The following is a 25,047-nucleotide window of genomic DNA, read 5'->3' as shown; positions in this document are numbered from 1 at the left end:
GTTTTCCGCCCATTTCTTCACTGGATTATTTGTTTTTCGGGTGTGGAGTTTGGTGAGCTCTTTATAGATTTTGGATACCAGCCCTTTGTCCGATATGTCATTTGCAAATATCTTTTCCCATTCCGTTGGTTGCCTTTTAGTTTTGTTGATTATTTCCTTTGCTGTGCAGAAGCTTTTTATCTTCATGAGGTCCCATAGTTCATTTTTGCTTTTAATTCCCTTGCCTTTGGGGATGTGTCGAGTAAGAGATTGCTATGGCTGAGGTCAGAGAGGTCTTTTCCTGCTTTCTCCTCTAGGGTTTTGATGGTTTCCTGTCTCACATTCAGGTCCTTTATCCATTTTGAGTTTATTTTTGTGAATGGTGTGACAAAGTGGTCTAGTTTCATTCTTCTGCATATTGCTGTCCAGTTCTCCCAGCACCATTTGTTAAAGAGACTGTCTTTTTTCCATTGGATGTTCTTTCCTGCTTTGTCAAAGATGAGTTGGCCATACGTTTGTGGGTCTAGTTCTGGGGTTTCTATTCTATTCCATTGGTCTATGTGTCTGTTTTTGTGCCAATACCATGCTGTCTTGATGATTACAGCTTTGTAGTAGAAGCTAAAGTCTGGGATTGTGATGCCTCCTGCTGTGGTCTTCTTCTTCAAAATTACTTTGGTTATTCGGGGCTTTTTGTGGTTCCATATGAATTTTAGGATTGCTTGTTCTAGCTTCGAGCAGAATGCTGGTGCAATTTTGATTGGGATTGCATTGAATGTGTAGATAGCTTTGAGTAGTATTGACATTTTGACAGTATTTATTCTTCCAATCCATGAGCACGGAATGTCTTTCCATTTCTTTATATCTTCTTCAATTTCCTTCATAAGCTTTCTATACTTTTCAGCATACAGATCTTTTACATCTTTGGTTAGATTTGTCCCTAGGTATTTTATGCTTCTTGGTGCAATTGTGAATCGGATCAGTTTCTTTGTCTTTCTGTTGCTTCATTATTAGTGTATAAGAATGCAACTGATTTCTGTACATTGATTTTGTATCCTGCAACTTTGGTAAATTCATGTATCAGTTCTAGCAGACTTCTGGTGGAGTCTATTGGATCTTCCATGTATAATATCATGTCATCTGCAAAAAGTGAAAGCTTAACTTCATCTTTGCCAATTTTGATGCCTTTGATTTCCTTTTGTTGTCTGATTGCTGATGCTAGCACTTCCAACACTATGTTAAACAACAGCGGTGAGAGTAGACATACCTGTCGTGTTTCTGATCTCAGGAAAAAAGCTCTCAGTTTTTCCCCATCGAGGATGATGTTAGCTGTGGGCTTTTCATAAATGGCTTTTATGATGTTTAAGTATGTTCCTTCTATCCAGACTTTCTGAAGTGTTTTTATTAAGAAAGTTGCTGAAGTTTGTCAAATGTCTTTTCTGCATCGATTGACAGGATCATATGGTTCTTATCTTTTCTTTTATTAATGTGATATATCACGTTGATTGATTTGCGAATGTTGAACCAGCCCTGCATCCCAGGAATGAATCCCACTTGATCATGGTGAATAATTCTTTTTATATGCTGTTGAATTCGGTTTGCTAGTATCTTATTGAGAATTTTTGCATCCATATTCATCAGCGATATTGGCCTGTAGTTCTTTTTTTTTACTGGGTCTCTGTCTGGTTTAGGAATCAAAGTAATACTGGCTTCATGAAATGAGTCTGGAAGTTTTCCTTCCCTTTCTATTTTTTGGAATAGCTTGAGAAGGATAGGTATTATCTCTGCTTTAAATGTCTGGTAGAACTCCCCTGGGAAGCCATCTGGTCCTGGACTCTTATTTGTTGGGAGATTTTTGATAACTCATTCAATTTCTTGGCTGGTTATGGGTCTGTTCAAGCTTTATATTTCCTCCTGATTGAGTTTTAGAAGTGTGTGGGTGTTTAGGAAATTGTCCATTTCTTCCAGGTTGTCCAATTTGTTGGCATATAATTTTTCATAGTATTCCCTGATAATTGCTTGTATTTCTGAGGGATTGGTTGTAATAATTCCATTTTCATTCATGATTTTATCTATTTGGGTCATCTCCCTTTTCTTTTTGAGAAGTCTGGCTAGAGGTTTATCAATTTTGTTTATTTTTTCAAAGAACCAACTCTTGGTTTCATTGATCTGCTCTACAGTTTTTTTTAGATTCTATATTGTTTATTTCTGCTCTGATCTTTATTATTTCTCTTCTTCTGCTGGGTTTGGGGTGTCTTTGCTGCTCTGCTTCTTTTTCCTTTAGGTGTGCTGTTAGAGTTTGTATTTGGGATTTTTCTTGTTTCTTGAGATAGGCCTGGATTGCAATGTATTTTCCTTTCAGGATTGCCTTTGCTGCGTCCCAAAGCATTTGGATTGTTGTATTTTCATTTTCGTTTCTGCCCATATATTTTTTAATTTCATCTCTAATTGCCTGGTTGACCCATTCATTCTTTAGTAGGGTGTTCTTTAACCTTCATGCTTTTGGAGGTTTTCCAGACTTTTTCCTGTGGTTGATTTCAAGCATCATAGCATTGTGGTCTGAAAGTATGCATGGTATGATCTCAATTCTTATATACTTATGAAGGGCTGTTTTGGGACTCAGTATGTGATCTTGGAGAATGTTCCATGTGCACGCGAGAAGAAAGTATATTGTTGCTTTGGGATGCAGAGTTCTAAATATATCTGTCAAGTCCATCTGATCCAATGTATCATTCAGGGCCCTTGTTTCTTTATTGACCATGTGTGTAGATGATCTATCCATTTCTGTAAGTGGAGTGTTAAAGTCCCCTGCAATTACCACATTCTTATCAATAAGGTTGCTTATGTTTGTTAGTAATTTTTTTATATATTTGGGGGCTCCCATATTCGGCTCATAGACATTTATAATCGTTAGCTCTTCCTGATGGATAGACCCTGTAATTATTATAAAATGCCCTTCTTCTGTCTTGTTACAGTCTTTAATTTAAAGTCTAGTTTGTCTGATATAAGTATGGGTACTCCAGCTTTGTTTTGACTTCCAGTAGCCTGATAAATAGTTCTCCATCCCCTCAGCAATCTACATATTCAATGCAATCCCGATCAAAATAACACCAGCTTTCTTAACAGAGCTAAAACAAATAATCCTAAAATTTGTATGGAACCAGAAAAGACCGTGAATAGTCAAAGCAATCTTGAAAACGAAAACCAAAGCAGGCGGCATCACAATCCCAGACTTTAAGCTATACTACAAAGCTGTAATCATCAAGACAGTATGGTACTGGCACAAGAACAGACCCTCGGATCAATGGAACAGAATAGAGAACCCAGAAATGGACCCACAAATATATGGCCAACTAATCTTTGACAAAGCAGGAAAGAATAGCCAATGGAATAAAGACAATCTTTTCAGCAAGTGGTGCTGGGAAAACTGGACAGCGACATGCAGAAAAATGAACCTGGACCACTTTCTTACACCACATACAAAAATAAACTCAAAATGGATGAAAGACCTCAATGTAAGACAGGAAGCCACCAAAATCCTCGAGGAGAAAGCAGGCAAAAACCTCTTTCATCTTGCCCGCAGCAACTTCTTACTCAACACGTCTCCAGAGGCAAGGGAAACAAAAGCAAAAATGAACTACTGGGACCTCACCAAAATAAAAAGCTTCTGCACAGCGAAGGAAACAATCAGCAAAACTAAAAGGCAACTGACAGAATGGGAGAAGATATTTGCAAATGACATATCAGATAAAGGGTTAGTATCCAAAATCTACAAAGTACTTATCAAACTCAACACCCAAAAAACAAATAATCCAGTGAAGAAATGGGCAAAAGACATGAATAGACACTTCTCCAAGGAAGACATCCCATGGCCAACTAACACATGAAAAAAGTCTCAACACCACTCATCATTAGGGAAATCCAAATCAAAACCACAATGAGATACCACCTGACACCTGTCAGAATGGCTAACATTAACAACTCAGGCCACAACAGATGTTGGCAAGGATGTGGAGAAAGAGGGTCTCTTTTGCATTGTTGGTGGCAATGCAAGCTTGTGCAGCCACTCTAGGAAACAGTATGGAGGTTCCTCAAAAAACTAAAAATAGGGGCGCCTGGGTGGCGCAGTCGGTTAAGCGTCCGACTTCAGCCAGGTCACGATCTCGCGGTCCGGGAGTTCGAGCCCCGCGTCAGGCTCTGGGCTGATGGCTCAGAGCCTGGAGCCTGTTTCCGATTCTGTGTCTCCCTCTCTCTCTGCCCCTCCCCCGTTCATGCTCTGTCTCTCTCTGTCCCAAAAATAAATAAACGTTGAAAAAAAAAATTAAAAAAAAAAAAAAAAACTAAAAATAGAACTATGCTAAGACCCAGCAATTGCACTACTAGGCATTTATCCAAGGGATATAGGTGTGCTGTTTCAAAGGGACACATGCACCCCATGTTTATAGCAGCACTATCATCAATAGCCAAAGTATGGAAAGAGCCCAAATGTCCATCGATGGGTGAATGGATAAAGAAAATGTGGCATATATATACAATGGAGTATTATTCAGCAATCACAAAGAATGAAATCTTGCCATTCCAACTACGTGGATAGAACTGGAGGGTATTATTCTAAGTGAAATTAGTCAGAGAAAGACAAAAATCATATGACTTCACTCATATGAGGACTTCAAGTGACAAAACAGATGAACATAAGGGAAGGGAAACAAAAATAATAAAAAACAGGGAGGGGGACAAACAGAAGAGACTCATAAATATGGAGAACAAACTGAGGGTTGATCGAGGGGTTGTGGGAGGGGGGATGGGCTAAATGCATAAGGGGCATTAAGGAATCTACTCCTGAAATCACTGTTTCACTATATGCTAATTTGGATATAAATTTTAAAAAATAAATATAAAATTTAAAAAAATAAACAAAGAAACAAACCCTAAAAACCATACCACAATATGTAGTCAAGAGCTCCATTTTTGGTGTGTTTATCTGCTCTTCTGTTTGTTTGTTTTTGCTTTTAGAGAGGGAGAGAGTACTGTGGGCAGAGGGAGGGAGAAAGAGGGGGAGAGGGAGAGTGGGAGAGTGGGAGAGAGGGAGAGAGAGAGAGAGAGAGAGACTTTCCCATGACATTGGGGTCATGACCTAAGCCAAAAATAAAAAGTTGGGACGATCAACCAACTGAGCCACACTTGCTCCCTGTATCTGCTCTTTTGGACCATGTATATACATGGGGACCAGACTCAGCTTTCCCTGACTCATCACAATAATGTGACATCTAGTACCTGGCAGACCTTCAATGAATATTTGAATGTTTGAATATTTGAATATTTAAATGAATGAATGAATCAATCAATCAATCAACTAAAGGCAAGGGTGGGAGTCAGGTCTCTGGGAGAAGGACTCATGACCTTGAAGATGATTTCTGTTGAAGTCAGCACCGGCCTTAGACCTCTGTTGCTACAGACACCAGATTCCACTAATGGCAAATTTTACTTGTTGAAAGAAATGGCCATGTGGCTTCCAGAAGATACCAGACTCACCTGAGGTGCAGAAAGTGGAGCATGGATTAGGCCAGTATTGTTTCATCCAGAGGGGTAGGACACCAGGTGTGCTCCACATGTGCAGGTAGGTGGAGATCCGGCTGGTCTGAATTGCCACTAGATTGCCACCAACACCTGGGAGGAGAAAAAGAATGTGGTTTCCCCCTTTTTATGCCAGTCTCTCAGTTCTGGCCCTTATTTTAAGTCTACTTCCTCCAGAAGCCTCCCTTGATTGATGTAGCACTTGGTCTCTTTTCCTTCCCTCCCACTTTACAACAGATTTTAAGGGTAAGCAAGGGTAAACTGCAAGCAAGGGTAAACTCGACCTTGTGAGTTTAGTGCCAGGGTAGTAACTGTATCACCTTGACAGCTACCTCTTATGGTGAAGGAAATGTGACTGGCAAAGTAGGTTTACAATACAGATTTGTCAAGTAGAGGGAGGGAGGGAGAGTGATGGAAAGGTCTATGGGAAGATATTTTGATAAGGACCTCAAGGCCGTGGGAAGTGACAGGGATCAGATTACAGACTGGAACATCTGAGAAAATGAAAAGATTTTTTCACCTAAGGTGGAAAGGAGATGGAAGAGAAGGTGGGCAACAGCAGCAAGGGAAGAGGGGATAGCATATGCAACAGGCCTGGGGCTTATGGCTGAGACTCCCAGCTTCCACAGAGAATGGACCATGCCAAGACGACAAAGGCCATGCTGAGCTGTCTTTGCAGGGACAGGATTACAGGCTGACAGAGAAGAGCGCCTGTTCAGGACCATCTTCTTTAGAGAGTGGGAAGGCTGCCTCCATCCTGTTTCCTCAGCCCATTGGGGAATAACCCCTCATTGGGCCAGATGTGCCCCAGTGATCTCCAGAGGTAGAGACCAACAACCCTGGATGCAAAGGTCTGTGGGCAGAGGATGGCTGCAGATCTATTTTACTCAATCCACATGATTTAAAAATCATGTGGGGAAGAGTGGATTTAAAAATGTAACTCAAATTAATTGTTAGCATTTACATAAATTGCTGGCTTCTCCTAACAAGTCAGTTCTGGCAACTCTGGACCTCCAAACTTGCCAGGCAGCAATTGGTTGGAGCTAAGCAGGCCCCTCTCCCTCCATACCAGGAACACTTTCTGCAGCATGACCTATTCCTTGCTGCTCCTTACTGCCCAGCTACTGTCATACTGGCTGAACTCATTCAACATTCTCATGTTGCCCCACAGTCATCTGAGTTGGTGACATCCAAGGAAATCTTTCCAAGCTTTAGCCTGCCTTAGCAGTTGTTGTCTTCTACATGGCCAACTCCTTGTATGACGGGCAAGCCCTGCCTCTACTGGGACAGACGTGCTGGGTGGCCCACTGATATTCAAGGAATAGTCACCTGTGTTCCCATGGAAATGGGGAGAGGGGGTGCCCAAAGGCCTCTGTAGCCTGTTTCTGCAGCCCCAGAACACCAGGGTCTGGGACCAAGCAAAGTGTGCAAAAAGCTATCACATTTGGTTCCCTCCCTGATTGGTCAGTCCCATTTACAGATCCTTATCAGAATCCAGACACAAACCAAGCTTTGGTTAAAAGAGCCCATAGGATCTAGGCCTAGAAGGGAGATCAATGCAGGGTTGGGTGGAAGACAACAAGGAATGGAGGGGATTCAGGCAAACCAGACAAACACAAGTCCTGTCTGAGTGGCAGCTGATTGTTTCCTCACCCAGAATGTAAACTCAGTATTGTCACAGTCTTGCTTTTGAAGAAGGCAGAAATCCAGATTTTTATGTGCAAAATTCTTAGTTTTAAATGTCATCAATGAATCTAAATTTAAGAAATTAGCAAACAAACATACAAACAGTCCATGAGAAGCCAACACCCCAGTTCTGAAGGCCACGATCAGGTGCCAGTGAATCCTGGCTTAGATGTGCCTTCAAGGCATGAGATTTAGCTCTGTGGGACAGCTCAAGCCTCTGTGGTGACTGTGAGGAAGAACGTGAGCTGGTGGAGCAGTGGTCAGGGCTTTCTCCCTAAGGATCTCCTTCCATATGAGAAAAATCAGCCTGGTAGTCCCTGCCCAGCAGAAACACAGCCATGGCTCAGTTTCCAGATTCTGCCTTTGAGGGCCTGGGGCTGGAGCTCTGAAGTCACTGCTTTTCAGGTCCCACTGCCCAGGCCCTGGGGGCTAACACAGCCCAGGGGTCCCAGGTGATGGTGACTGCCAATACCTACCACATATGATGGGAGTAAATATGGCCATGCCTTGGAATTGCTGTTTAGAAATGGTTTTGTTCAAGATGAGCCCTCCAAAACTGGGGAGAGAGCAGAGGGCAAATGATTAGTTTATCCTTGTAGGGGACCTGGTATACCTCTATACAAAATGTCTTATCAGAGGCACCTGGGTGGCTCAGTCGGTTGAGTCTGACTTCAGCTCAGGTCGTGATCTCATTATTCTGGAGTTTGAGCCCCACGTCGGGCTATATACTGACAGCTCAGAGCCCAGAGCCTGTTTAGCATTTTCTCTCTCTCTCTGCCCCTCCCCCAGTCATGCTCGCTGGCTCACTCTCACAAAAATAAACAAATATTTAAAAAAAATTTTTTTTCAAAATGTCTTACCAGTTTCCTTTCTCAGTGTAGCAAACACTTTCCTGACCCCTACACAAAATATCTGATATAGACAGGCTGGTATCCACAGTGTCCTCTCCACCACGCACATGGTTCTCCACCTCTATTTTGAGCCTCAGCTGTTCCAGAAGGCCCATCAGATAATGTTAGCCCATTAAAAACAAGTTACAAACTCTCTGAGGCCACGTAGCTGGCTGGACTCTCCCATGTGACAGCTCATGTACCACAACTGAACTGCTACTTTCCTGAGCAGTAAATGGAACCTGCATGAGAATCCGCTTCTGCTCCTTGTTCTCAGAGATGCTGCAATAAGACCTTGCTCCTACCAGCCCCTGGAGTTCAGCAAAGACTGCCCTGCTCCTACAGTCCTGGCAAAGTTGGATCAGTTCGTAAGAGGAGCCCAGGAGCTTTCTGGAATCAAAGACACCTGGACCATAACCACTTCTCCCTAAGATTCAAAGTTTGGAAAGCACCCCAGAAAGCACTGGGGTGGTGATCATCCAGGTCTACTAACAGAAAGGGCTCTGGAGAGTGAGGTTCAAGGGTGGAAGACCTGAGCTCAGCTGAAGGCCCAAGGGCCCAGGGGGAGGAATCCCTCAGCCCCACTAGGTCCCACCAGCAGCCATGCTGTGGAAATGGTATCCACAGAGCCATCACTGTAGGGCCAGGTGAGGGACTCCCTGAAGCCCAAGCAGGGGAACTCTGGCAGCAGGGATGGGGGAGACAGGTGTCCTGCAGTGCCACGAGGGGACAAGAGGTCCTGGCATCAGTGTGTTCATCTGATGTTTCCAGGTTCAGTTCTTCTTGGCTCTGATACTCCTGCAGTGGTAAACAGGACTGCCTCTCAGAATAAGGCCTAAGGTTCTTGGTGAGAGGGAAAGAGATGAAGAACAAAGAGGTATGACTCAACAACCGGCACCGGGACTTAGTGAAGGAGCCCACAGCAATGATTCCCTCCAACCATGATCAGCCAGAAAATGATTTAAACCCACATGATTTACATCCTCACCCTGGAGGCTTGGTGGCCTCAGGCCACTCTCCCTGTCTGCAGAGGCCAGACAGGGGTGGCATGGAGAGCAAAGGGGTGGTGGCAGCCCTCACTCATGCGCACCTGCTGATGACCATCGCTAGAATGATTGGGAACCACCCGAACTTCAGGATCCTCATGATGGGCGGGTTCTGCTTGACAATGAGGACCCACAAGGGGATCAGGGCCGTGAAGCTGATACAGACCAGCAGCGTCAGGTATCGATTATCTGGGAGGAGAGAGAGAGAGAGAGAGAGAGACAGACAGACAGACAGACAGTGTGAGTGCCAGGGCACATGAGCATGGACTGTGGGGCCACAGTCTGGGCTGCAATGATTAGAGGTGGGCTTGGAGCTGAGGAGATGCTTCTGTCTCCGGCAGTTTAGGGTGGACAACCTACCATACTTCTAAAGATTTTGTCCATCTTATTAAGCAACTGGAAAAGCTCCTCTTTAACCTCAATTCCTGTCACAAGCCCCTTTACTTCTCTTTTTTGCTATTTTCCTGACATACATAACCTCTCCCATCTCCTTCCACCTCAACCTTATTATTATTATTATTATTAATGGTTACATTTATGGGATTGTGTCCACAGGCCAGCACTGTGCCCAGCACCTTCTGAGCACAAACTCATGTCATGTTCTCCATTCCCCCTCAGATGGGCATAGGAGAGACTACAGCATGAAGAGGTGGCCCACCAGCACCCGAGCCAGCATGCAGACATCAGGGCTACAGCCAGGGTTGGTTAATGATGCCAATCTGCTCCTGGCTGAGGCCAGCCTAAGGTGGCCTCCCCAGCATCTATGGGTCCCTCAGGGCTCAGACCACACCCAGCTTTGCAGCTACTTATGCCCCTGTGTCATCTTCTCTGCTGGTTGGAGCCAGCAGAACTCTGACGGTTCTGGGACACCTGACTGTTCCTGGAGCCAGGTCAGGGCCCCACATACATCATTCCCTTATATTTTGTGTGTCACCTTCCCAATCACTCTAAACAAGACACCAGCTTTCTCTAGAGCTATCCTCTCACCCCCAGCCCCACCTCTAAAGGACAGGCTCAGGTGGTGCACAGTCCTCTGCCAAGTGGACCCCAGCATGTAGAGGTGTGCAGGTAGGTCTGTGCCCCACATCCCATTTCTCTGAGCAGCATCGTTAGGAGGACCCCTCCCCTCTTGTCTTTCTCTGCACTAAACAATCATGGTTCATTCCTCTGCCATAGGGAGGCCGGTCTCCTTGGGCAGCTACATGGAAGCACAGGCCACAGTTGCTCAACTTGGACTACAGACAAAGTAACTCATCATGGAAGGGGCCAGCCTCTTCACCATCCCAGGAGGTGGGAGACAGGCCCAGGAAGCTCTAAGCAAGTCTCAAAAGCTCTAGGAAGCAGCAGCCTACAGGAGTGCTGCTTTTAGGACATTTTTTCAGTCTGATTTTTCTAGAATGATTCAGGAGCCCTGGCAGAGGCTCCACTTCATATTTTCCCACCACCATGATGAATACTTCCCCCACACATGGCTTGTCTTCCCAACTACACTGATAGATGACACAATCAACAGCTCATTCTTCATCAGTGAAGATTTATCTCATATGTGCCAGGCCCAGTGAACCTGTAAGTGCACCCAAGATAAATTCAGTCTAATTTGAGGGACGGACAACCCAACAATGATTCAACAGCTACTAAGTCATGTATTGCAACATGCACAGTAGGGCAGAGAAGAAGGGTCTGGAAACACCAGTGACCCAAATTTGTTTTATAAGTAAAACTCGATTAACCAACCCACACACAAGTCTTGTTTTAAATTCACTATGGTTTAAAGATAAAATTAGGTCATCTTATCATTAGATCTTCATTGCCACTTACAGGAACTTTGAGGATCTCCCAACCATCAAACAGTATTGGTGGCAGGCAGTTCCTGGGGTGACAAGGAGCTGGTCCCAGAGCTGAGAGGGAGAGGGTCTCAATGCCCGGACACACCAAATCACAGGTATTCTGTCAGTCTGCTTCAGCTGCCAGCATGTAAGCATTGGGTGATTTCTCTTGCTCCGGAGTCTGAGTTCCCACAGGGCAATGATAAGCCAGAGCTTCGCTGTGTCTGTGCCTGTGTCTAGGTATGTCCTCCAAATAAGTGTCACCACATTCCCCACTGCTGTCCACCATCTTCTTCACTGTCCACTCCACTCACTGATGCCACCTGCTCCCAGGTACTTGGGGTTATGACCATGCACAGAATCAACACTTACTAGATCCAAACAACTGTGGGCAGCCAGCTTAGGTGGAAAGCAAAAACTGTGATGCTCAGAGGGGAGTAGTCAGCAGGTGAGAACCATCTGGGGAAGGGAGATGCTACCTGTCCACAATGCCCAGGGCAGAACATGTTCAGTGTGCCCCCAGGGCAGATCTAGGGAGACCCCTGGTGGAGTCAGAGCCTCTGGCCACAAGGGTCTGTCACACAAGAGGTGTGAAAGCCTTCCTTGGCTGATGACCAGGGCACTGGGCCACCTTCTGAGGAGACCTGGGCTTTTCCTGCCTCACACCAGCAGGGAGAGCATATGCTGCTGCCCATGGCTATGACATGCCTCCTTGGGAGTCCCTTCCCAGCTGGTTTGTATGTGTCTGGTGTGACACATGCCTTACCCATGGAGGGTCTGTTAACCTATGAGGGCGCACTGAAGTGGCCAGGCCATCCTCTGGCCCTCCCTGGTCTCCTTGCATACCCCTGCCCTAAGGTGGAGACTGAACTTATCTGCTGACCTGAGTGGATGGGAGAGCTTGCTGTTTGCCGACATTGGACCCAGCCTTGTTCGTGTGCCCCACCTCAAGGGGTACCTCTTACCTTTGTGTTTATAGAAGAAGCTGCTAACAAAGGCCAGGATGGACAACGTGATGAGGTCTCCCAGGCTGGCAGCAATGGGCGTGGCAATGTTGTCTGGATTGACCCCAAGCTTCCGAGCACCAATTACTATGCAGACCATCAGCATTCCTGCAGGGAGGTGGCAGAAGAAACTCACAGCACAGGATGAGAAAGTGGTCGGGAGGCTGCTCAGTAACTTGCTTCTATCCACACAGCCCTCTCCTGGAGCCAGGCTGCCCTAACACTCAGTTTCCCCACTATGCTGAAGCCTGAGAAGGCTGCAGTAGGGTGGACCCTGCGACTTGCGGGTGTGGTGTTCAGCAGCCTGAAAGATTTGATGATACACTCAAACCCATGGGGGAGACAGCAGGGAGGTGGTTCCTGGGCTCCCAAACCAGAAACTACAGATGTGAAGCTCACAGCTGCTCCCTGACAGGAAGAGGACTCCAAAACCGCTCTGAGCAACAGAGCCCCAGGGGCAGAGCACAGCCTCTTGTGTCTGTCGGGGTCCCTGGGGACACAGGTGCCCCAGTGGGATTAGCCACGTGAGAGGTTTGTTAGGGACAAACCCTGTGGGGAGGAATGGGGGGGCCACAGGGGTGTTGGGAGAGCCACGAGATGGCATGTAGGCCACCCGCAGTGGGAGACAGGAAGGAAAGCAGGGGAAGCACATGCAGACAACAGCACAGCATTGTCAGCAGGTCCACATCTCTGGCGAACAGACCCATCTCAGGATCCTGGCAGGGCCACCACTGGGCGAAGGCAGCAGGTAACCTCTAACAGCGGGGAGTGGGGGTAAATTTTTGGGTGTAGCACTGGAAACCCAAGAGACACATTCTCGTGGCCACTATACCTCCCTGGGTCCTATTTTGTGTTCTGACTGTGTTCTGAGATGACTGTCACATGCAATCTTCCAGCCCTCATCTACTGCCTAGGACTTAATCCAACAGCATTGGGGGCTCCTGGGTGGCTCAGTCAGTTAAGCGTCCAACTCTTGGTTTTGACGCAGGTCATGATCTCATGGTTTGTGGGGTCGAGCCCCATGTCAGGCTCTGTGATGACAGCACGGAGCCTGCCTGGCATTCTCTCTCTCTCTCCCTCTCCCTCTACCCCTCCCCTGCTTAAGCTTGTACCACTCACTCTTTCTTTCTCTCAAAATAAATAAATAAACATTTTTTAAAAAGACACATTTTATCTTGGCTCTTGGTGTTTTAATACTTTACTCACTACTCTGTAACTCTAAATATAATTAGAATTATCACCTCAAGGCCTACTAACACTGTTGCCACTGGCCACAGTTTGTGCCCTATTTTGTGACCAGGTCATAGCTACTTTATCTCTTTTGAAATGCCAGTTCTAAGTGAGGTTGAGTCTGTGTGGCTGGTGGTCTGGTGAAAAATAGGGACTACATCGAAACCACCAGTTTGAGAGCACTTATTAAAAACCACCACCACCACCTGGCTTTACAGCAGTCATACTTAGGTCACACTATGAGCCACCAGCCATGCTCCTCAACTTGTACACATCTTTGGACAACCCAGTTTATGTCCATGCTGCTGAACTTCACCCCTCATCTATGCTTCACTTTCCTCATCTGGAAAATGGGGAGCTAGGAATGACATTCTCTACAAGACTCCACAGGAACAGGACTGGCCTCTGGAATCATCGGATTGTGTTGTTTTCAGAGACTTCATATCAAGTATCTCTTGGGCTCTATTTCTCCACAAGGTGTGGCATACTCATTCTTCTCTTCCCTTGGACAGACTGAGTGATGGCGTCCTAGCCCCTGCCCCATATGCATAGGCACAGGTATATGACCAGGAGCCGTCTGCCCAGGGAAGTGCAGTTTATGAATTTGCTCCTGGGTTTCTGCACTCTTACCCTCCATCCCAATTATATACACTAGCACAGGAAGGAAGAGAAACCACTAAATAACCCGCCACATTATCCTTACAGAGAGCTGAGCTCAAAGGTGTTTCATGAGCAGATGAAGAACAGAAGAGTAAATACAAATCCAATTCCCAGTTAGCACTTATTCTTTCTTATACGTGCACATTGTTTGCGAGAGACACTCAGACATGCAGTCCAGAAGAGAACCAAAATGAAGTCCACTCATTCAGCAAACATTTGGCAGCTGGTAATATGCCCATTTTAGGTGTTGAAAATAGCCATCAGGTTCTGGGTTCATACAGTAAATGCTTGTTGGGTGGAGGAACAGCACACAAGTAAGTGAACAAGCATTTGAAGTAAAAAACAGGACATGAAAAGAAAGCAGGACTATGAATGGGGGCGTGATGCTAGAGAGCTGATCAGAGAGGCTTCAAAAAGGAGACACTTGCACTTAGCTAAAATTTGCTATGTGCGACTTTCGGGGAAGATGGCGGTGTAGGAGGACGCTGGGCTCACTGCGCATCCTGCTGATCACTTAGATTCCACCTACACCTGCCTAAATAACCCAGAAAACCACCAGAAGACTAGCAGAACAGAGTCTCCGGAGCCCAGCACAGACGAGAGGCTCATGGAAGAGGGTAGGAAGGGCGGAGAGGCGGTGCGCACTGCACGGACTGGCGGGAGGGAGCCGGGGCGGAGGGGCGGCCCGCCGGCCAAGCAGAGCCCCCGAGTCTGGCTTGCAAAAGCGGAGGGGCCTGATGGATGGACGGAGTGTGTTCCAACAGCAAGCGGGACTTAGCACCTGGGAGGTCATAAGTTAACAACTCTGCTCGGAAAGCAGGAAGGCTGGAGGACAAAGGGAGGGAGAGTTGCTGTGCCCCGGGACAACAGAGCTCACTTTGGCGGGGAACAAAGGCGGTCACCAGCGCCATCTCCCTCGCCCATCCCCTAGCCAAAATCCCAAAGGGAACCAGTTCCTGCCAGGGAACTTGCTGGCTCCGCGCAAATACCCAACACTGTGCTTCTGCGGAGCCACCCCTCCTGCAGCGGGTCTGACTCCCTCTGGCTGCCACAGGGCCCCTCCTGAAGTGGATCACCTAAGGAGAAGCGAGCTAAGCCTGACCCTCCTGCCCCGGTGCACCTTGCCTACCCACCCCAGCTAATACGCCAGATCCCCAGCACCACAAGCCTGGCAGTGTGCAAGTAGCCCAGACGGGCCATGCCACCCCACAGTGAATCCTGCCCCTAGGAGAGGGGAAGAGAAGGCACACACCAGTCTGATTGTGGCCCCAGCGGTGGGCTGGGGGCAGACATCAGGTCTGACTGTGGCCCCGCCCACCAACTCCAGTTATACACCACAGCACAGGGGAAGTGCCCTGCAGGTCCTCACCACTCCAGGGACTATCCAAAATGACCAAGCGGAAGAATTCCCCTCAGAAGAATCTCCAGGAAATAACAACAGCTAATGAGCTGATCAAAAAGGATTTATTAATATAACAGAAAGTGAATTTAGAATAATAGTCATAAAATTAATCGCTGGGCTTGAAAACAGTATAGAGGACAGCATAGAATCTCTTGCTACAGAGATCAAGGGACTCAGGAACAGACACGAGGAGCTGAAAAACGCTTTAAACGAAATGCAAAACAAAATGGAAACCACGATGGCTCGGATTGAAGAGGCAGAGGAGGGAATAGGTGAACTAGAAGATAAAGTTATGGAAAAAGAAGAAGCTGAGAAAAAGAGAGATAAAAAAATCCAGGAGTATGAGGCGAAAATTAGAGAACTAAGTGATACACTAAAAAGAAATAATATACACATAATAGGTATCCCAGAGGAGGAAGAGAGAGGGAAAGGTGCTGAAGGGGTACTTGAAGAAATAATAGCTGAGAACTTCCCTGAACTGGGGAAGGAAAAAGGCATTGAAATCCAAGAGGCACAGAGAACTCCCTCCAGACGTAACTTGAATCGATCTTCTGCACGGCATATCATAGTGAAACTGGCAAAATACAAGGATAAAGAGAAAATTCTGAAAGCAGCAAGGGGTAAACGTGCCCTCACATATAAAGGGAGACCTATAAGACTCGTGACTGATCTCTCTTTTGAAACTTGGCAGGCCAGAAAGGATTGGCACGAGATCTTTAATTTGCTGAACAGGAAAAATATGCAGCCGAGAATCCTTTATCCAGCAAGTCTGTCATTTAGAATAGAAGGAGAGATAAAGGTCTTCCCAAACAAACAAAAACTGAAGGAATTTGTCACCACTAAACCAGCCCTACAAGAGATCCTAAGGGGAATCCTGTGAGACAAAGTACCAGAGACATCGCTACAAGCATAAAACATACAGACATCACAATGACTCTAAACCCGTATCTTTCTATAATAACACTGAATGTAAATGGATTAAATGCGCCAACCAAAAGACATAGGGTATCAGAATGGATAAAAAAACAAGACCCATCTATTTGCTGTCTACAAAAGACTCATTTTAGACCTGAGGACACCTTTAGATTCAGAGTGAGGGGATGGAGAACTATTTATCATGCCACTGGAAGCCAAAAGAAAGCTGGAGTAGCCATACTTATATCAGACAAACTAAACTTTAAATTAAAGGCTGTAACAAGAGATGAACAAGGGCATTATATAATAATTACAGGGTCTATCCACCAGGAAGAGCTAACAATTATAAATGTCTATGCGCCGAATACCGGAGCCCCCAAATATATAAAACAATTACTCATAAACAGAAGCAACCTTATTGATAAGAATGTGGTAATTGCTGGGGACTTTAACACTCCACTTACAGAAATGGATAGATCATCTAGACACACGGTCAATAAAGAAACAAAGGCCCTGAATGACACATTGGATCAGATGGACTTGACAGATATATTTAGAACTCTGCATCCCAAAGCAACAGAATATACTTTCTTCTCGAGTGCACATGGAAAATTCTCCAAGATAGATCATATACTGGGTCACAAAACAGCCCTTCATAAGTATACAAGAATTGAAATGATACCATGCATACTTTCAGACCACAATGCTATGAAGCTTGAAATCAACCACAGAAAAAAGTCTGGAAAACCTCCAAAAGCATGGAGGTTAAAGAACACCCTACTAAAGAATGAGTGGGTCAACCAGGCAATTAGAGAAGAAATTAAAAAATATATGGAAACAAACGAAAATGAAAATACAACAATCCAAACGCTTTGGGATGCAGCGAAGGCAGTCCTGAGAGGAAAATACATTGCAATCCAGGCCTATTTCAAGAAACAAGAAAAATCCCAAATATAAAATCTAATAGCACACCTAAAGGAAGTAGAAGCAGAACAGCAAAGGCAGCCTAAACCCAGCAGAAGAAGAGAAATAATAAAGATCAGAGCAGAAATAAACAATATAGAATCTAAAAAAAAACTGTAGAGCAGATCAACGAAACCAAGAGTTGGTTTTTTGAAAAAATTAACAAAATTGACAAACCTCTAGCCAGACTTCTCAAAAAGAAAAGGGAGATGACCCAAATAGATAAAATCATGAATGAAAATGGAATTATTACAACCAATCCCTCAGAGATACAAACAATTATCAGGGAATACTATGAAAAATTATATGCCAACAAATTGGACAACCTGGAAGAAATGGACAAATTCCTGAACACCCACACTCTTCCAAAACTCAATCAGGAGGAAATAGAAAGCTTGAACAAACACATAACCAGCGAAGAAATTGAAACGGTTATCAAAAATCTCCCAACAAATAAGAGCCCAGGACCAGATGGCTTCCCAGGGGAGTTCTACCAGACGTTTAAAGCAGAGATAATACCTATCCTTCTCAAGCTATTCCAAGAAATAGAAAGGGAAGGAAAACTTCCAGACTCATTCTATGAAGCCAGTATTACTTTGATTCCTAAACCAGACAGAGACCCAGTAAAAAAAAGAGAATTACAGGCCAATATCCCTGATGAATATGGATGCAAAAATTCTCAATAAGATACTAGCAAATCGAATTCAACAGCATATGAAAAGAATTATTTACCATGATCAAGTGGGATTCATTCCTGGGATGCAGGGCTGGTTCAACATTCACAAATCAATCAACGTGATACATCACATTAATAAAAGAAAAGATAAGAACCATATGATCCTGTCAATCGATGCAGAAATGGCTTTGACAAAATCCAGCACCTTTCTTAATAAAAACCCTTGAGAAAGTCAGGATAGAAGGAACATACTTAAACATCATAAAAGCCATTTATGAAAATCCCACAGCTAACATCATCCTCAACGGGGAAAAACTGAGAGCTTTTTCCCTGAGATCAGGAACACGACAGGGATGCCCACTCTCACCGCTGTTGTATAACATGGTGTTGGAAGTTCTAGCATCAGCAATCAGACAACAAAAGGAAATCAAAGGCATCAAAATTGGCAAAGATGAAGTCAAGCTTTCGCTTTTTGCAGCTGACATGATATTATACATGGAAAATCCGATAGACTCCACCAGAAGTCTGCTAGAACTGATACACGAATTCAGCAAAGTTGCAGGATACAAAATCAATGTACAGAAATCAGTTGCATTCTTATACACTAACAATGAAGCAACAGAAAGACAAATAAAGAAACTGATCCCATTCACAATTGCACAAAGAAGTCTAAAATACCTAGGGACAAATCTAACCAAAGATGTAAAAGATCTGAATGCTGAAAACTATAGAAAGCTTATGAAGGAAATTGAAGAAGATATAAAGAAATGGAAAGACATTCCGTGCTCATGGATTGGAAGAATAAATATTGTCAAAATGTCAACACTACCCAAAGCTATCTACACATTCAATGCAATCCCAATCAAAATTGCATCAGCATTCTTCTCGAAACTAGAACAAGCAATCCTAAAATTCATATGGAACCACAAAAGGCCCCGAATAGCCAAAGGAATTTTGAAGAAGAAGACCAAAGCAGGAGGCATCACAATCCCAGACTTTCGCCTCTACTACAAAGCTGTCATCATCAAGACAGCATGGTATTGGCACAAAAACAGACACATAGACCAATGGAATAGAATAGAAACCCCAGAACTAGACCCACAAACGTATGGCCAACTCATCTTTGACAAAGCAGGAAAGAACATCCAATGGAAAAAAGACAGCCTCTTCAACAAATGGTGCTGGGAGAACTGGACAGCAACATGCAGAAGGTTGAAACTAGACCACTTTGTCACACCATTCACAAAAATAAACTCAAAATGGATAAAGGACCTGAATGTGAGACAGGAAACCATCAAAACCCTAGAGGAGAAAGCAGGAAAAGACCTCTCTGTCCTCAGCCGTAGCAATCTCTTACTCAACACAACCCCAAAGGCAAGGGAATTAAAGCAAAAATGAATTACTGGGACCTTATGAAGATAAAAAGCTTCTGCACAGCAAAGGAAACAACCAACAAAACTAAAAGGCAACCAATGGAAAGGGAAAAGATATTTGCAAATGACATATCGGACAAAGGGCTGGTATCCAAAATCTATAAAGAGCTCACCACACTCCACACCCGAAAAACAAATAACCCAGTGAAGAAATGGGCAGAAAACATGAATAGACACTTCTCTAAAGAAGACATCCAGATGGCCAACAGGCACATGAAAAGATGCTCAACGTCGCTCCTTATCAGGGAAATACAAATCAAAACCACACTCAGATATCACCTCACGCCAGTCAGAGTGGCCAAAATGAACAAATCAGGAGACTATAGATGCTGGAGAGGATGTGGAGAAACGGGAACCCTCTTGCACTGTTGGTGGGAATGCAAGTTGGTGCAGCCACTCTGGAAAACAGTGTGGAGGTTCCTCAGGAGATTGAAAATAGACCTACCCTATGACCCAGCAATAGTGCTGCTAGGAATTTACCCAAGGGATACAGGAGTACTGATGCATAGGGGTACTTGTACCCCAATGTTTATAGCAGCACTCTCAACAATAGCCAAATTATGGAAAGAGCCTAAATGTCCATCAAATGATGAATGGATAAAGAAATTGTGGTTTATATACACAATGGAGTACTACATGGCAATGAGAAAGAACGAAATATGGCCCTTTGTAGCAACGTGGATGGAACTGGAGAGTGTGATGCTAAGTGAAATAAGCCATACAGAGAAAGACAGATACCATATGTTTTCACTCTTATGTGGATCCTGAGAAACTTAACAGAAACCCATGGAGGAGGGGAAGGAAAAAAAAAAAAAGAAAAAAAGAGGTTAGAGTAGGAGAGAGCCAAAGCATAAGAGACTCTTAAAAACTGAGAACAAACTGAGGGTTGATGGGGGGTGGGAGGGAGGGGAGGGTGGGTGATGGGTATTGAGGAGGGCACCTTTTGGGATGAGCACTGGGTGTTGTATGGAAACCAATTTGACAATAAATTTCATATATTGAAAAACAAACAAACAAAAAATTTGCTATGTGCTTGCATACTGATGTCTCACCCCAAACCAGAACATACACATCACAAAACAGTACAGTTACTCACCAGTGCATCCCCTCCACTGCACCAGTGCCTGGCACACAGTAGACACTCAGTAAGTACTGAGTAAGGAGTGAATGGGGGGACATTCTATGGTAATTGCATGGCAACCGTGGTTGCCCCTGAAATGGGTGAGTTCCCTGAAGACAGGGTTGTTTGTCACTCCTTGTGTGTTCCACCTTCTGCAGACATGGAGGAAGCATCTAATGCATGGCAGGCGGTGTGACAGGAGCAGAATAGGAGAAGCCCTATTCTAACAGGGCACCTCTCTGAGGAGCTGACATTCTAGCAAAGGGGTGAGACAGAAAAGAATGAAGAAAACGAAGTGAACAATTGCAGATGTTTATAAGTGCTCAATAAGGAAAACAGGTGCAGAGTGCAGAAGAGCATGTCAGCAGCTGGGAAGAAGGACGGAGGGCAGAACTTGAGTGAGTCAGAAAAGACCTCTCTGCAGAGATGAAATTGAGGCTAATGCTAGAGTCTTGCTCCCTACAGGACTGCAGATGCCAGAATCTTCCACAGGCCCATTCGCAAGCTGTGCTCAAGTAACATTTAAAAACTGACTGACTGAATGAGTGAATGAATGGATGGAGAATGGATGAACAGATGAATGTGTCCACTGAGCAAAGGCCAGTTCTCTGAACAAGCAGAGGGAAGAGAAATGGAGTCAGCAGCTCACTCCTGCACACATACATTGCCTAGGAAAGGACTCATTGTCCTCCTTGCCCATCCATAAGGTGGGGCTTGGAGATTTAACTAACAGGCTCTCCCCCACCCTCTGGCAGGACATGTGAGGTCCCACCATTAGTGCACCCATCTTCCACATCTCAAGGAACTGAAACACAAAGAGTTGAGAGCAGAGTACTGAGGAATGGAGGACAGAGAGAGCTGGGGGGGGGTGGTAACTGGGCTGGGGGCACAGCTCACCTAAGGCAAATGCAGCGAGAAAGGCGGTGATGACACTGCTGGCACACAGCAACTCCACCTTCACAAAGTCCAACTCCTCCCTAGACATAGCACCCAGCAGCAGGGCGGCCACAGCAGCCAGGAACCCCACAACAGTGGCCTGCACCTGTCAGGGCAGAAATCAGAAACATGAGGAAAGGTGTCTCTGACCATCATTGTTCCTCCCTGCTTTTCCCTCCGCCTCCTCTCTGACCTTGAGGTCACCCAACCTCCTTTCCTCACCCTAAAATTTGCCAACAGCCCCTCCAACCTGGAAAAAACAAACACATTGCTTCAATCCAACTCCCTTGAAAACTATTGTTTTCTTGTTCTGCAACTTGTTTGATGCCATTTTCCATCACAAAATCTTCACCTCCTACTCAGCCCTTGGCCAAGGGCCACCAGTCTCTTGCTCATGGCTCCTCTCACTGGTCTGGGCAAAAGTGCTCTGTAACCCCAGCTGCTCAGACAAGCAACTTCCCCTGCAATGTGGAAATCCACGATCCACAGCTATGCCTTGGAAGTCTCTGTGCACACACTCTCTCTCTCCCAGACTTTCCTTCCTTGGCAATTGCCCTTCACGCTGGTGGCCCTCTTTCTCTCCATTCTCCCCCATCCCAGCTGCAATTCCCATCTCATCTCCGTGGCGTCACACCTCTGCTGCTCATGCAGGCCAGTACCATGAGGTGCCCAGATCTCAGTATCAATACTGGCACGTTATCAGTACAGTTGACCCTTGACCAACACTGGCACTAGGGGCGCCAACACTGTGTAAAGTTGAAAACCTGTGTATAACTTGTCATTCCCTCAAAACTTCACTACTAACAGCCTACTGCTGATCAGAAGCATTACCCATAACACAAACTTGATTCACACATATTTTGTATGCTATGTTATATACTATATTCTCATAATAAAGTAAGCTAGAGAAAAGAAAATTAAGAACATCATAAGGAATCATACATTTACAGTACTGTATTTATGAAAACAAATCTGCCTATAAGTGGACCCATGCAGTTCAAACCCATATTGTTCAAGGATCAACTGTAATTCAAATGTCTCAATGGAAACATGCTGTATTATTAAAGAAGCCTAAAAAAACAAAGAACTCTACCATATATATGGATGAAAATGTTCCCCAAGTTAACCCACGTGATTCCAGTGAAAGTCCCAACAAGACTTTTCATGGCACTTGACAATTTATCTTAAGTTCCACAAAGATGAGTAGATGTGCAAGAACAGCCAAGACACCTTGAGAAAAAAGATCAAGAGGGAGTTTGGCACATTCATTATCAATATTTAATTAAGGCTACTGTAATTAAAACAGGGTGGTACTGGCACAAAAATAGACAAATAGATCAGCAGGACAGACTGGAGTCCAGGAATACCATCAAGAATAGATGAAAATTTATATATGGAAATTTAATATGATAAAGGTGGCATTTCTAATTAGTATGGAATGGGTGGGTACTGAATAAACGGGGTAAGGAAAAGTGGATACCTAAGAGAAAAAAAAGGATTCCTACATTATACCATTCATACACACACCCCACTAAACATAAAACCTAATGTATGAAAAGAAAAAATATAGGATAATGTTTCAGATTTTGGATTAGAGAAATACTCCTTCTGAAGATGTGTAAAATCTCTGAAGAAAAATGAAATAAGCTGTATATAAATCCAAGTATGACTTCTATGTGATACCACAAACTTCAAAGACAGAAACTGAGCATTTATAATAAAGGATTAGTGATCAAAATCATGAAGTCCATTTTACAAAGCAATGCCAACTTTTGTTTTTTTAATGTTTATTTATTTTTGAAGGGGAGAGAGACAGAACATGAGCAGGAGAAGAGCAGAGAGAGAGGGAGACACAGAATCTGAAGCAGGCTCCAGGCTCTGAGCTGTCAGCACAGAGCCTGATGTGGGGCTTGAACTCATGAACTGCAAGATCATGACCTGAGCCAAAGTCAGATGTTTAACAGACTCAGCCACCCAGGCACCCCAAGCAACGCCAACTTTTTTTTTTAACGTTTATTTATTTTTGAGAGAGAGACAGAGCATGAACGGGGGGAGGGTCAGAGAGAGGGAGACACAGAATCTGAAACAGGCTCCAGGCTCTGAGCTGTCAGCACAGAGCCCGACGTGGGGCTCAAACTCATGGACCGCGAGATCATGACCTGAGCCAAAGTTGGCCGCTTAACCGACTGAGCCACCCAGGCGCCCAGACGCCAACTTTTTAAAAAAGATAACCCAACAGAAAAATGTACAAGGAGTATAAATTGACAAGATACAGAAAAGGAAATACAAATGGCTAAAAAGCAAACAAAAATGTGACCAGCTTCCCAAGTAATAGGAAAAAAAATTTAATCCCAATTTGAAAGTAGGTATCTTATTTCTTTGTAATTGATGTTGGTGTTCCTCTATGAAAAGGTCAGTGCCCTCTCAGTTTTGGCGGGGGTGGGTGGGGAACTCAGCAGGTGCTAAGCCCTTGTCTGTGCTTATCCAATGAATGAATCAATCAATGAGTGCATGGGTACACTATATTTATCCCCCAGACTAGGTAAAATTAAAATTTTAAAGGTTTAGGGGCACCTGGGTGGCTTAGTCGGTTAAGCATCTGACTCTTGCTTTCAGCTCAGTTCATGATCTCAAGGTTCATGGGTTCGAGTCCTGCAGTGGGCTCTGTGCCATCTATGCAGAGCCTGCTTGGGATTCTTTCTCTCCCTCCCTCTCTGCCCCTCCCCTGCTCTCTCTCTCTCCCTCAGAAATAAACATTAGATAAATTTTTAAAAATCTAAAAGGTTGATAACATAAAATACACATCGACAAATATGTGGGAAAATGGTTCTCTTACATATAGATGGTGGTAAAATTGGTACAGGAATTCTGGGAGGAAACTTGGCTACAATTTACACATACACCTTATGATCTAGCATTTTCTCAGTACAACATTTGCACATGTGAACAAAGAACCACGTAATAATGAGAATAATGACCGGAGCTGACATTTCCTGAGTGCTATCTGCTATTCTAAGTGATTTTCATTCATTAAGTCATTCTTAAAAGTACAAGTTACAGAATTATATGTACAGCATTATACTTTTTGTGCTTAAAAAAAAACACAGAAAGACAGGGACACCTAGCTGGCTCAACTGGAAGAGCATGTGACTCTTGACTTTGGGTCGTGAGTTTAAGCCCCAGGTTGGGTGTAGACATTACTTAAATAAAACAATATTAAAAAAAAACACAGGAAGTCCTAGCATATATTGTCTATGGCCACATACACCTATATGGCAAATACAAAGTAGTTTAGAAGAATACTTTCAATGTTGGTGAGGTTATGGAGAAGCTAATAATTAAAACATTAACACTGGTGCTATTACTTAATACTAAGCACTGAAATGTTTTATAATCCTTTTTGGAAAAATCTAGATCTTTAAATTGTTCATACCTTGTGAACTTGTGGGAAGTTATCTTCAGAAATTCGTGCAAAAAGAGAACAATGTCATTGTGTAATTTATTGGACAGAAGCCTACAAACAATTTTATGTGCACCCATGTGATGAAGGTTGAATGAGGTGGGATAGGGCTGAATTTGGACAGTTTGCAACGGCCCTGTTGGACCAGCTCTTAGTGGCTGCACTTCAGTCTTACTAGTTGAGTTCCTGGGCCCTACCAGTTGTTAAAAATCACTCTTGGGTATATTTTAAATATTACTGTCGGGTGTAT

General features: G+C 44.3%; 1 protein-coding gene across 1 annotated transcript in view; it reads right to left on the bottom strand.

The window, feature by feature from the left end:
- The window catches only part of SLC41A3 (solute carrier family 41 member 3), a 107,245-nt gene that overhangs the window by 13,955 nt on the left and 68,243 nt on the right, over positions 1 to 25,047 (bottom strand). The window contains 5 exon segments of the mRNA XM_032592364.1: positions 5,509 to 5,643; positions 7,713 to 7,792; positions 9,217 to 9,361; positions 11,964 to 12,110; positions 21,299 to 21,443. Coding sequence (XP_032448255.1) covers positions 5,509 to 5,643; positions 7,713 to 7,792; positions 9,217 to 9,361; positions 11,964 to 12,110; positions 21,299 to 21,443 — 652 coding nt within the window.

This window comes from Lynx canadensis, chromosome A2 (assembly GCF_007474595.2).
Source record: "Lynx canadensis isolate LIC74 chromosome A2, mLynCan4.pri.v2, whole genome shotgun sequence".
NCBI classification, from domain to species: domain Eukaryota; kingdom Metazoa; phylum Chordata; class Mammalia; order Carnivora; family Felidae; genus Lynx; species Lynx canadensis.
This window is presented reverse-complemented; position numbering and strand designations above follow the sequence as displayed.